We start from the raw sequence: 15,207 nt of genomic DNA, 5'->3' as shown, positions 1-15,207 counted from the left end.
GACAATGTCAACAAATATGACTACTAAAAGCATGTTTATGTCTGTATATACACTGTCACGAGATTATATATGAATGAGTAAAACAGACAGGAATTATGCTAAGAAAACTGAAAGCATTTAACCAAAATTAACTATTATACCATGTGTAATCGGAACAGAATGCATAGAGGAAAATAGATGAGTGTGATTTCTTGTCGATACGATCATAATCAACCCACAGTAAGGCTACCAGTTCTGTCTCTTACTAGTGATCAACTTCATTATGTTTACTAAACAGTTACTACAGTACTTACTTACGCCTGTTACCTCTCGTGGAGGAGCATAGGCCACCCACCAGCGTTCTCCATCCAACCCTGTCTTGGGCAATCCTTTCCAGGTACTACAATACACTAAAGAACTATATATGAGCGGTAAACTGTTTGTTGAACTGAACATATCCAAAACCGTATTCACAAAGAATATAATTAGTAATTAGTAACTGAACGTACCTGATAAATAAAATCTTAAGGTAAGCATTTAAATGTTTGACAAGTAAGAATAGCCATTTAGGACAAATAGAAGCAATAACAATTTTTAGTACTTTAATTAGAATGAACTAAATATACTTATGCTTTCAGAGGGAAGGAAGCTTTTGGAAAAAATAATAAGCGATATAGGGCTGATTCAACTTAGGTGAATTCAGAATTAAGTGCAAATTTATCCAGTTAATGAACTAATACCAATTAAAAGCATGATAAAATTAGTACTGCTGAATTCCAGTTAAGCAGAATAATAGAAAACAATGAATTGCAAACAGGAATTTATTCAGTTATTTCTTTAAAAAGATGTCGAAACTGAACAAATACATACAAAAAGTTAATCACTTAGTGATCAGTGTCATGTTTATCAGGTTGTTTATAGAGCCTATAGGATTAAACTGACCAGGGTGAAGTAATATCATCAGCATGAACGATTCAAAATATTATGCTCTGTGCTGAAATGCCAGATGGCTGGAGATAACCGATAGAAAATCCTGGATCTAGGTTTTGTGCTAGTGGGCAATCATCAGCAAGACGTATCTGTAATCTCGAGGGAGCCGATGATCTGTATAGGATTTGAACCTACACTTCAAGGACTAAACAAACATGACATCAGTCACTAATCACTGACCAATCAACCGTGAACATCATAATGGTAACGTCTCAGACTGTAAAGCCGGATAGGAGCATCAGTTCCCTCAAGAGTACAAATACACCCAGCTGAGTACTAACTAGCACGACACTCAGATTCAGGGTTTCTTAAATACTACTACTCACCACTGTTAGAATAACAGGAAACCATGATTTCAATACTTAATATCGATTGTATTTTGTCAAACTGCATTTTATACAACAAGCAGAAGCAATATTGATATTCCTTATTTGGTAAAGTTATATCATATTGATCAACTAGGTGCTCACAAAATCTTCTTGCAAGCTTCTAATGAATATGTAAAAACATCTTTTCTATTCCAAGAGCTATTGAAAAGTAGATCATTGTATTGTCATTGATTTGAATATGGTCAATTCAAAAAACATTTCTACTGAAGCCAATAACTTGTCAATAAACAGTTATAAATTCAGACCAAAAATTCCAAAGCAATCAAGATGTGATCTTAAGTACGACAAAGCTAATGCAAAATAACGTAGTCCTAATGAGTTTTCATGGAAAATTTACTCTAGGCAGAATTTAGGTAGGTAAGAAGTGGCATGATTATATAAGTCACTTGATTTTGTCACTGAACCTAAGATTTTAGCTTCTATCGCTGAGGAGATCATTAGTGTGCATCGCTGAAGTCTTATATTAAAAAGAAGCAGCTGTCGAGTCCTTCGTAGTATAAATATCCCTAGCTTCGACCAGTCTACGATGACTAAATACTTAATAAATTAATGAAACTCTATTAAACCTATTCAACTGCATCCGTTATTTTTCTGTAAACCTTGAGCTCTACACAAACATTTTTTTATATCAGTAAATATTTACCTAATCTATTTAAATGACACCACACTTTAATGAATCCCACTTTTTCACGACGAGTAGTTACGTTTTATCTATTGAAAGTAATCTATTGTTTCTCAATTACATAATACACAAGTAGATTAATTTTATAGTTATATCAGCTGAGCAAGAGAATCAACTAATTTCTTAAAATCAGAATAAGTATATCGCGGTAGTAGCCCAAGCCTGGTGAATTTGATAGCTCCATACAAAAATAATGCCAGACAGTTCATGACATTCAAAGAACAAATACAATAAACTGTCTGTTTGCTTTGATGACAGTAAAATATTTGGTTATGTGTCATGTGAATTTTACGATCTCCATTATTTCTTCATGAGTTTTATTTATAGGTCGTGTTTGTTAGTTCTTTTTATCCACTTTATGTCCAGTGTGTGGTTGAATGTTGTATAATTCTGCCCTAATCCCAGAAAAATTATGATGGAATTATCTTTTTCTCAAACAATCACGAGTATTAACTATTAAATATCACATAATCAAATTATGTTATTTGGTCATGCTACTATTTTTACCAGACCCAAAGATTATATCTTCATTTCGAATCATATCAATCCAGTCATTTTAATAACATTTAAACAAGAGTTGAAGAATTAGGAAGAACTGAACAACATTTTATCTTAGTATTAGGGGTTTAAACGTTGTGTTTCCATGTGGGAGAGTGAGATGATCACCACTGGTGACCGTCTCGCTACACCCAGTTAATTGGATTGATACGCAAATCACTGAATTCAAATAAACTGTGTCAAGCAGCCAGCTTGCTGTGAAACCTGGGTTCGATCACTGAGAGAGTCATGAATGTCGACCACTGAGGAGCCTTATGTTGAGACAAACTATTTGTTCAGTGAGATCTGACTCTTAGTAATTTTTAAGATGATATTCTATAATAAATGTAGAATGAAAAAAAAATTCAAACACTGATCTCTGTTTTACGAATCTGGCACATTTATAACTGGGAACTACTAGTACTACTGCATTAAGGTAGTCTAAATGAAATATATTTGTAAATAAATTTTGTAAGCTATTCCTCAGAGAAAATCAGATAGTTTCAATTATAAAAGGAACGCGCTTCTTAAAAATAAACACAAAAAACTGCGTCATAAGTCTGTTTATAATTAAGCGTGTCATTAGCAGAAGACCAGTAAGTTTATTTATATATAATCATCTCAAGTAACATTGAAAATAGTAAAAAATAAGTCACAAATCCACAGTTTATTAACACCATATTATAGAACAAAATTAGAGCCTGATGTATCAATTAGTAGTAGCAGTCAATATCGTCATTAGCGAATGTGTCATATTAGTGCTAACAATGATGGTAGCAATTATAATGACAGTAAAAATTACAAGAATGTCATAAACATACACACACACACACATCAGAGAACATTTGTGAAAAATAGGAAAACAAGTCAAAAATTAAAATAAAACAAACTGGCTATAATCATCATTGTATGTGTTGTGAACAGGAAAAAAAAATACGGAAATACTAAGAAAAAGAGAATTGCAGACAACTTTTCATAATGTAAACATATATGATGGTGGATTTTATTCAGAAAACAAGAAGTATTTGTCATAACCCCCTTCTTTTTTTAGTTGCCTTTAAAATAGAAAGACTAGGTCATTCATCAAGAAAAGCAAATAATGTACAATCGTAAATTTTGGAAATGAAATTAACGAATCAAATGATGAGACAGTTTCACCGAAACTATAAGTCGGAAGTCGATTACATGCACGTGTGTATGCAGGCGACGAAAATAAACAAGCAAAAATGGAAGGAGGAAACACAAACACAAAAAAAAATTAAACAAGGAGTTCACACTGTAAAATAACACAAAAAGGCAACTCAGATAAAATTACATCTGTTTAAATTCATTTTCAGATGTTATTATTTTTCTGATTACATATTAAAATGAATCAAATGAAAGGAAATAAACACAAACACTATCTGTTAGTTAAGCGAAATGAGAAACAGTGTCTGTTTCACTCTTGATCTAATTGGTCACCCATTAAAATGTATTTTCTTGACGTAATCATACTGAAATATTGATTCACGATATTATAAATAAATTAATGGATGAACGAAAGAGAAAGGAATAACGAATATAAAATGAGGAAGAGGGAATAATCATAACATAACAATATTATTAATTAAACAATTGGAATAAAACAAAAATGACGTATTTCCAGTTATTAAACTTGGTAATTCATTAACATTTTCATTAAGGAATAGACACGAACAAACTAATACACGTATACAATAAGATGTGTACGATTAGTTTGATACTATTTGTTTTATACTGCATTATCACCGTTTTTGGTAACATATATCAACAATCGATAAGTGAGAAGTTTGGTTCTCTTTTTTTATCTTTACATGATGTTCTGTTTTCTAGAATTTTCGATTATTTATAGGAAAAATACGCTTAAGAACAAAATTAATTACTTGGTTCATAAAATTGAGACAATACAATATGATAAAAAAAGGTGAGAAGAGTAAAGAAAATGAAGCATATTAATCTTAAAATATCATGAAGTGATGAATAACATTGAAGAAATCACTGTGTTTCGTAGTAGGGAATACACTGAAACGTAGTTAATACTCTTGAAGAATCTTATTGTCTACAAAACAGATAGATAAATGAGTAGATAGTGCATCTAAATAGACCGATAGGAAGAATCGAAATAAATTAGCATACGATAAATTTTAAAAAGGGGGGAAAAGATGTAGTTAATATTGAAGATGATAAAAGATGTTATTCTATGCTCTGTTTGGCAGATAATTTTTATGGTCCATTTATGTTATGTTGTATTGTGCGAAAAAAATACGGAAAATTCGCCCACACAAAAAATGTACAAAATAGAAAATACAAACAAACAAAGTAAATCTTAACTGGTGTTTTCTTTTTCTGGAAAGAGAAGAAATTTGAAATAGTTTTTACTTATCGCTAAGCGAATTACTCTATTGTTTTAATGAATCGAATTTGTAAAAGCGGAAAATTGAAGAAATATTGACATTAGTTCTAACAAACACAAACGAGAACAAGACGAAAGGAGTGTATTAGCATATAAATACGATGAGAAACAACAAAATCAGTGATCACGTTCATTCTTTATATCATCATGTAAAACGATGTGTTGCTCTTTCGCTGTATTCCGCAGAACGTTATAACTGACTATCAGCTTTGTATGGAGAACGAAAATTCACAAGTGCAGTTTATACGTTTGCTTTTAGAAATAAACGACGAGTTAACTAACGTAGGAGACTCAACGCAAACCAATAAAAGTAATAATAATCAGAGAACAAAATGAAATCAACTAAGAACAACTTAGAGAAGGAAGGGGGCGGAAAAACAATTCATACATACACGTACATAGTGGTTGTTTATTGATCAAACATTAGAAATGTGAAAAATATCTCATCAATTACTACAGTGAGATCATTCTAGTGGAAAAGCACACAAGAGAACAACACAGAATAATCGAAGTACATAATCTTCATGATATCGACAATGTGAATAGGATAATGAGAGAAATTAGAAAATTTGGTAAACAGAGGAAAAATAACATTACTATAGATTTAATCAAAATACACAGAATAAGTTATCATCATTACGTTGCGTTTAGTAATAATAATGTTACTCATATCATTATTATTAGCATTATATAAGCAAGATCAGACGCATAAAATGTATATCCAAAGTGAGAACAATGGAAACAATATTTTAACAAGGAACATCGTTTGCATTACACATCTAGTTAAACCAATGAACAGGTATGAAGATTTAAAAAAAAACAATAAACTCTCCACAGTGCGAAATACATCAAAATATAAAAAAAATTTAGTTTATAAAGCACAAAAAAGCGGACAAACCAGAGGAAAATAAAAAAAAGTATGAACCAGCAGCTATTGTTTTAAAAAAAAACTAGATGTAATTACACATACTTACACAGACGGATGAAGATACTGAAAGATTAGAAGAACTAAGCTCTACCTCTTTCTAATATTATTCAACTAAACTAGTTTCTTTTATTCAAGTAAACAACCTTTCGAGCATCAACATAGTATGTGTACACAAGAATTCATTTAAGTGACTAAAGTGAAAACGAAACAGAACTGGATAAGTAGAAACAACAACGAATATGACATAAGGAAGTATGTCTATCAAGAAAAGCGATAATGTACTTTTCAAGTTTATCATTATATACACACTAGTGGGGGTAAATTTTTGTAAACCTTTCTCATCGACCCCAAGAAAAATCGAACAGTAAGTATGTGTGTGAGCAAATTCAGTAGTAAAGTGTAATATTTGATATTTTTTGTCTACGTTTTTACACATTTTGGATGAGAAATATGTACGTATATATATATATATATATATATATATATATACAAGAAATAAGGAATTCATAACCGTTTCTTTAATATATTCCCTGTCACATTCAGATCGTATTTTACAAATTTCCTTTACACACAATCGAGCATTCAAAAAAAGCATGACAGCTTTGTGAACACTAGTTAACTTCAATACAAGCAGGTAAACAACAAACAGAGGGATTTTAAAGGAAAGACAATTGTAGAGAAAAATAATGTGAATTAAATCTGGCAAATTAACAATAATCGGTGATGGAAATCCAGAGGGAACGAGGAAAAACAAGAAAACAGTAAGCGAACAAAACTAAAAGGCAGATGGTCAAATTTTGTTCTAAATAATGGCAAAAACATTGTGAGCGACTTGAAGTTTAAATGTTCTGAATGAAAAATGGTTTTATAGGGGGAAAACTTATATACGACTTGAACTGAAAGCAAAACGAAATAAAAACAATTATTTTTTAGTGGAATTATCAGAGCTAGTAGCCGGTATTCGAGGATTTGTATCTCGAATATTAGATGAAATTGATGGATACGAATTTAATGTAGCATGTGCTGATTTTGTTACGGAATTTACGTCAGTTTCACCATTACTACTCCGGAGACCAGTAGAGCTCGACGAACGATGCATGTCGTTTTCATCTGCAGTTGTTCGGCTAGTATTGCTTTTCGCGCTGAGACGCCGATAACCGGAGATTTGAGTGGAATCTACAGTGTTAGGAGTGACAATAGGTGGATTAGGTGCTGGTCTTTTATCGCTTTGACGAGATGTAGAACCAAGCGTTCGAACGGAAGTACCAGTGCTAGTTGATGCTGAACTATCTCTTCTAGGAGGCATACGTTCATTAATCTGATCATATGCTTTTGCTTGCTCAAAAGAGATGATTTTATTTCTAGGTGAAACACCAGAAAGTGCTAAATGATTTTGAAGTAAAACAAAAAAATATTTTAGGTAAAATTATTCACCAGCGCAGAAACATCAGTAAAGACGGATAAGCAAATGACTATTGTTTCAAAGACATTGGTTACTACAGGACTTAATAAATAAACATACCTTTATTTAATGATTCTTTTCCTCCAGATAATGCACCTAATGGTAGCATCCCATTTGGTGTCAAACCTTTCAGTTCAAATACAGACTCACTTTCTTCTCTGAAGAAAAATAAAAGGAAAAAAACAACGAATGTATTAATAATATTTATAGATGTATCATGGAAGTACACAAATAGTCTCATGAACACAAGTTATATACACTCAACATAGTTAATAATCGTTGCCCTTAAAAGATTACTTCAAACAAGTTGATTAATATGATGAAGTAAATTGAGATTTTGAAAAGCCGATTTTTAAAGCTTGGATAAGATTTTATTCAAACAGCCTGATATATTGATCACAGCTTCATACTGGACTAATTGCTGGAGAAACGCCAGTAACGTATCACAGACCAATAACCACTTTCATACTTCAACTAGAAAAAACACTTAGTTTGTTAGAAACGAGTGTTTTATAAGTGTCTGCTAAAAAAATAATAACCTAGGTAAACTGTTATACAAAACACTTTATATATAGCTAACACATAAAATATCCTATATTTCTTGTTCTCAACTAGCTACAGGGTCGAGTGAAATTGAAAAATCCTCACTAGAAACATTCTCTGAAACAAATGCTCCGTTTCGGTGAATGCATACTACTCAAAAGTGAATAACATACAAATCATTCAGAACGTCCCAATGTAGTTACTAATCCGTAGGTTCAGCAGTGCCATTGATAATATACCATAGTATCAACACACACACAGTGACAATAGTGGTTAATGAATGTTTATAATTTAATGATTTATTTATACCATATGTTAATTAGTGGAAAAAACTAAGTAAATTAATACCCATGTGCTTTACAAGGTGATTTCATTTCGTGTATGAACATCATAATTACTCATTAGTAAAACTTTTATTGAAATAAAACAAAAGAAAACACCAAATAAATGTCACTGTGAAATATATCAATTATATTGTTTAACAAAAAACATTATTCAGCTTGTAATGCATCATCCAGGATAATTATTACGATGGAAAGTTAGTTCGAATTGGTTAACTCTGAAAGACAATTTATATTACGGACTAAACAAGGATTGATAAGAAGAAAGCATTAGATAGTTGTGCTTTGTTCTGGTTTAAAATTACGACACCCCTCTTAAGAAATTAAGCCAAAGATATCAACGTCTCACAGTGAGTGCATTACTCTTAGACTACTAAATCAGCATTCATTGATCGAATATTCCAAATTCAGTCAACTTACAATATTCAATAACCCTCATTTAGTGTTATCACTGACAACAGTTTCATTTTACACGTAACTGAATTTCACTAGCATAAGTTTGGTTTGAATCAGAGCCAAAAATATCTATTATAAGTAACGATAATTTCCAAAAAGTGATTAAAAAACCGATATACACTAGAATCAGATTAAAAAGAATAACAAAATAAAAGTTCATTCCTGATAGATAACTGTCATGAGAAAATAGGTGAAGTGAAAAGAAACAGAGAAACGATAGAAAGGTACAGCGAAAATCCTAACAACAACTGATCAATTTATTCAATACTCTCGCATGCCATATTGACTGCATGATAACATTTTTGATCAAATAGAAGCTTCTTGTTAAATAAAAACAGAAAAGGTTGTGTCAATTTAAACAGAAATTAACAGTTATATTTTAGCTAGATTAGTATACAAAATAAAAGTTAATGATAACTGAAGATAAACTATTCAAATAATAAAAAGTAAGGAAGTAATTATGTTAGGAAGTTGGGAGTAGTTGAAATGATACTCCAGACTTAGGTTTCATATTAATTGTCATTCGTTAGAAGTTCACTTGTGTAATCTTCAAACACCTTATGCTACCTGTGGAACTTGAAACGGCATTTCACAACCTTCCTTGTCTGAGACGTTACCACCGAGACATTTAGGACGGAACGGACGTCCAGTGCTTCCAGGTTCCCCATGGTGGTCTGGCTTCAATTGACTCATGATCTTAACTATTAAAATTATTGATTAATTTAAGATACATCATCCACAAATAATTATAATTTTGAAGAATGATCATTATTATCAAGATAATTCCCTTGTAAATAAAACAATGGGAAATCTAAAACATGCAAAGTTTTAACGACAAAAAAATTATACTCTATAAAGAAATTATAGACTAGTAATCTAATTAAATTCTTTAACCATTGAAAACAGGATGAGTGTATCAGGCAACAAATGTACTAATAATTAGCGAAATGAAGATATATTGGAGTCTAGAAGATAAAAATTGAGCTTTACTTAAAAACCTCTTTCTTAAGTCAATGAAAAACCTCAGTTTGAGGCTCAGTGTTGAATAATGTTAATGTAAATGTTTTACAAGTAACATTGAGTATAAGAATATCTAATGATACTGATGATCACTAAATAAATTAGAAAAATTAGTGGAATTCATGTAGCATAGAATCAACACTCGACACACTTACCTTAGCACTGTGAAAGTACGAGCCATTTTACCGATTGCACGTATTTTATTACGAATCACTTCTTTACGAGCAGCTACAGTGCCACCTTAATTTTTTTTAAAAATAATATAGAAATACAAATGAGAGAATAATGGTAAGCAATTAATATTACTATTTAAAGAGTATCAAGAAAAAAACAATTTGGAGCTGTAAAGGGCCACTGACAAGTAACCGATGATCGAAAGAGGAGAATATAACTAACAACAAAAAAGAAGAGTATAGTCAGAGCGAATATGGAACGAATGATGCTGATGAATAGATTCGATGAACAATTTTTGCAAGAAAAATATTATTTTTGTTGATATTGAGTTCTTTAACGTCACTGGTTTATAATTTTACAAGTGAATCGAACAACGGATGTGTTTTTCATAATAATAATAATATGACTATTATATATTTGCGATTTCGCAGTGAGTAGAAAATTAAATTGCTGAGGTTTCGTAACCTTTCATTATCATTCTAAACCAAATGAATAGAGTCGACCTCAGATAAAATTAGATGTTATTTGGAATTTCAATAAGCAGTGATTAGCTGTTTTCAAGAACTGTGTTCCTTTCATGTGCATCCACATTCTTGTTGACTGTCTTGGCAGGTATCCACGACCATTAAATGGTTGGATGAAATTAACGTAAAAACTATAGGGACGCTATAGAAGCTCCAAAGGTTTCTAGTCTAAATGCCTGAGAATTTCTTCAACCGAATTTATGCCCGTATGGTCTCGACGTATTGATATCAATGATGATACATCATATTATTTAACTAATAATCTATGTTTATGAATAGACAGATGAAGTAAAAGCTTAATTGGCTCAATGGGATGCTTCTGACAGTTAAAGGTTGTGTTTTATTCCATTTGATCTGCATAAAATGGAATGTAGTAATTCTGTTGCCTTCAGAGCAACTTAAGCTTGTAAGATATCTTAAATTCTAGCAGTAACATCTAAGATTTCGCTTGCTTATTAACAAAATGGTGCTCTATCTCAATCAGCTTCTAGTGTTTCGTGAATTTTGTACAGTTGAGAAATGTCAAACAACATATAAGTATTCTCAAGTTCTTTTCTCTTGAAAAGGAATATGTTGCCTATATAAAATATGCGAAACATTGTATGGATTTTCAGTAGAATTGAATCCTCCGTTTCATTCGTTTGCAACAAAAGTCCAGTAATTTATTAGCATATTCCCAACACTACGGATTACCCCTTAACATATTCATGTAATCAATGACAAGTTGGCAACAAACGTCAAGTTTATATTGCCATTTAACGACTACGATTGTCAACTTTGACTATTTATTGAGCGAAACATTGTGATCGCAACATCTTTTCTAAGTAACAAACCACCGATTGCCTGTTTTCATCTAAATTTTACCTAAATATTTAATCTTATCAGTACTATATAATCGTTCACATGACGTTGAACAAAAGCTTTATGCATACCTTCAAACGTGTCATCACCTTCCTTCATTAATTCATCATCAGAACAAATACTTAACACGTTCATAAGCATTTCTGTGACTAAATGAATAAAAAGTAACAAAAATCAGTATATATGAAAACAAAAATTAGTATATGGCTTGGAAGAATATATACTACTGCTAAATACTAGCTACAAATATAACTAGTAGTAATAACAATAGGAGTAATAGGCTAAACAATAGGATAGAATATAGAAATTAGACAGTAATGCGGGAATTAGTACTACGATATAACCAAAAGAAAACAATATCTTTTATTACCCTCAGTGATTTAGTGGGTAAAGTACTTGGGGTTCAGTTACTAGATTGGAGGGAGGCTTCGACCAATTTCATGTTAGATAACCATCTAATGCAAGAATATATCAGCAGTAACTTTTCGGTCTAGAATGTCAAACGATGTTGAGTTAACTGTTATGTATTGAGAAAAATTAGTTTTTACAGCTCCATGGATATTGATTGGAAACAGTAGATGGACTAATTTTATAATTTCACAAATAAATAGCAATTAATGTCATACAAATATTTAATAACTTAGGCTACAGAAAACTGAGGAATTTTAATTGTAATACAACAAGCGGATATATATATATATATATATATATATATATATATATATCCGCTTGATATTGACATCTGTATATGTCGCAGGCAATGGTCAACATAAACTGATTGCAGCTTAAAGATGATCAAAATTCAAGAACTAGTGAACACCTCTGTCCTAAGTTATAACTCCTGAGAAGTAACTATTTACAAGCCCACCAAGGATTTGAACAAGGTCTCATTGGAAGGATAATACCCTATTTAGATCTTGTGGTCTATATAGTCAACTAAAGTACATTTGAGGAATCGGACATAGTTTTGAGTAATGCAATAAACAGACTAGAATGATAAAATCTTACCACAGATGTGGCATAGAGTCACCAACCTTAGACCATAGATGAAAGTCAGCAAATTTATAAACAGTGTGATATTAGTAGCATTAGTACAGTCATACTATTATTGTGTAGACATTTTGAAAATTTGCAAAAAGTCTAGTGGTCTGGAGAAATAATTCAATACTCCGTTCACACAGTTAAACAGTAAATACGAAAAAGTCGCTAGGAAATATTTGATTGCAAGTGTGTTTTTTTTTTCAGGAAGTGTTGTTAGTATGAGGATAAAAGTAGAGAACATAGATATTCAATCAAAAGACTTAGAATAATAAGACGTTCATTTCACCAAAATCCACTTTACCCTTTTCCTCTACTAATATACCGATGAGTAGTGGTCATGTTAATGTACAAAATGTTAGAATGGTGAAAAGTTATCATCGTTTTCATATTCCGATCTAGGCACAATAATCTGGCAGTTAAATTCAATGTTCACAAGGTCCGCAAAAAGAAATAAGTTATTCTTTCAGCAAAAAAAAGACACATGTATTGCAACCAGAATTTATCACGTTCAAATAATTCGTGACATAACTCTTAATAACAAGGCTACGAGAACATTAAAATTTATTGGCAAAGAACAACGCAACTAAAATATAATATAATATCTGTTCATGACAAAATTAAGAGAGAGAACAGAAAAACATTTTTGTTTAACGTTGAAATCATTAAGAAAATCATTGATTAAGATTTCCTAAATGCTGATTGGTTGTTTCCCATCAACCAATGTGGCATATGATAGATATTTTATTCAAAAGCAGAAAAAAAAATTAAAATAATGTTAAACGCAACTTAATAATACGTCAATGTACATGTTTATAATGAATAGACATACACACGCACACATAAACATCCACCATATGGGCATAAACAAGTATCAATTGATACTAACAACAAATGAGATAATTCAATGAAGTAGAAACAATGAAAACCAATTAAAACATCATAATACCAATAATCATAATGAAAATGAAAATAATAGCGGATTGTTTAAAAGCTAATAACACACAATTCTCTATCTTTCTCTTTGGGAACAGAATTAACAACACTTCATCTTATAGCAGAGATCATTTTTGGGTAGATAAATACAATAAAAAAAGTAAATGAAATCAATATCAAAGTTTGTTGATTTGGATCTTTATTTACAGCTGAATACTTACTCTTAATCCCTTCTTTCCACAACTTATATCATACCTTTTTTATTCAGTAGTAATAGTAGCAGTTATTTTTGTGAAGGAAGGCAGAGAACGGGACAGTGGAGAAAGAGATGGAGATGGAAAGTTGAAAAGAAAAAGCCTAACAAAACAAAATAATTAAAGCAATAGATAATCACATTAATTACAGTGATATACACAGTCCGAATGTTATACTAAAAACCTAACCTTTTTCACCGACAAACGGTAAAGACCAAGTGAATACATCCATAAAGTTTGGAAGCCAATAAGGATGAGGTGAACAATTAAACTGTCGTATATTCATTGTATTATTTTCATATTTAAGTATGGCAGCTATTGAAAACAAAGAAAAGTGCTGTCAGTATTTTGCTTTTTACAAGAATAACAATCAAAGTAAAATACAGTACCGGAAAAATATGTACCAAGTGTTCACAATATCTACGCACCATCAGGTTACGAGTGGAGCACAACAACAAATGACAATAATTCATTCTGCTAAATAAATATGAATGCAAGTAACTTGATTAGTAGTATGACAATATATTCTCCAAAAGCATAGTAATAATAATAATAGTTTAGACAAAGCAAAAATAGACTGAATCATTTATATGAACTATAGTGTAACTCATGGGTTGGATTCATTAAGAATGAGATGAAAAGACAACTAAATACAGAGATATGAAAGTTCATTGCTTAAATAGTGAAACTGAAACTTGCTGACTAAAAGGAAACTGTGGTAGTGTTTTAAATATGAAAAGAAATAAAAAATCCCATTGAGATAATAACCTCTAAAGAACTTATATCACGAACTGATACCAAAAGTAGAGCACTAACGAAAAACCAAACGAGTTTTAAATAACCGTGTTTATTTTCCATTTGGGGTTTGATTCCGAGAAATGATGCTTACAGGTACAAACTAATGAAAAGTATGATTCTGAAAAACAAACCAGCGTCTTCAGTTTACAATAGTTCTTTAGCTAACGTCAAGCCATTAATATTTGCAGACTACATCCTGTTTTAATAATAGTTCCTAGTTTCCTGTTGTTAGTAATACGGACTGAAAATGATCAGTCTTTATATCCTATACGTTCAGGTGAGAGAATTTTCACGACATAGAATGTTATAGGTTTCTCAGTATATTCCATAAGTGACTAGAAATAGAACCCAGAATGCAAGTTTGATTATACTTTGGACTCCCAAATGGATAAACTTCCACAATAACGTTGATTTTCGTAGTGAAACTCGAACCCACTACTTCAGTAGCACACACCACACTTCTACTTCAAACGCTCGAAACTAACAAGTCACAAATAGGACGAGATGGCCACTCTGGATTCTAATGCAAACAGCATGCTAAATAAGTTTTCCGTTTTTTTCAAACAAATAACTAGTTTCTGTAAAAAATGGATAAGTTATTGAATAATGCAATAAAAATTTACTGGTAAGGCAAAAAAAGTAAACATGATAAAGCAATGAAACGGTAAGTCTTCAGCGTTTGAAATCACATTTTTTATTAAACCGATGTTTCGGTTTACATTATAAGCTAGATTTTAAAATAAAGTTTAGTCAACTGACAAAAAGATATAGACAAACTATATACATTGTGCAATGAAGACAAGTTAGATTTCATTGAGATCACGAATCGCTCAATGTTAGACCGACAATGAAAATCTGGAAGCA

General features: G+C 31.3%; 1 protein-coding gene across 1 annotated transcript in view; it reads right to left on the bottom strand.

The window, feature by feature from the left end:
- Positions 1-6,382: 6,382 nt before the first annotated feature.
- Smp_126260 (putative protein phosphatase-2b) overlaps positions 6,383-15,207 on the bottom strand; it is a gene marked incomplete at its 5' end in the record, with an annotated part of 64,426 nt that continues 55,601 nt past the window's right edge. Inside the window, 5 exons of the mRNA XM_018800136.1 lie at positions 6,383-7,319; positions 7,459-7,556; positions 9,914-9,998; positions 11,389-11,466; positions 13,735-13,860. Coding sequence (XP_018653980.1) covers positions 6,859-7,319; positions 7,459-7,556; positions 9,914-9,998; positions 11,389-11,466; positions 13,735-13,860 — 848 coding nt within the window. The 3' untranslated portion in view covers positions 6,383-6,858. The remainder of the gene's footprint in view (positions 7,320-7,458; positions 7,557-9,913; positions 9,999-11,388; positions 11,467-13,734; positions 13,861-15,207) is intronic.

The sequence above is a fragment of the Schistosoma mansoni genome, chromosome W (genome assembly GCF_000237925.1).
Source record: "Schistosoma mansoni strain Puerto Rico chromosome W, complete genome".
Classification (NCBI taxonomy): domain Eukaryota; kingdom Metazoa; phylum Platyhelminthes; class Trematoda; order Strigeidida; family Schistosomatidae; genus Schistosoma; species Schistosoma mansoni.
Note: the sequence above shows the minus strand (reverse complement) of the source record. Positions and strands in the feature narration are given on the sequence as shown.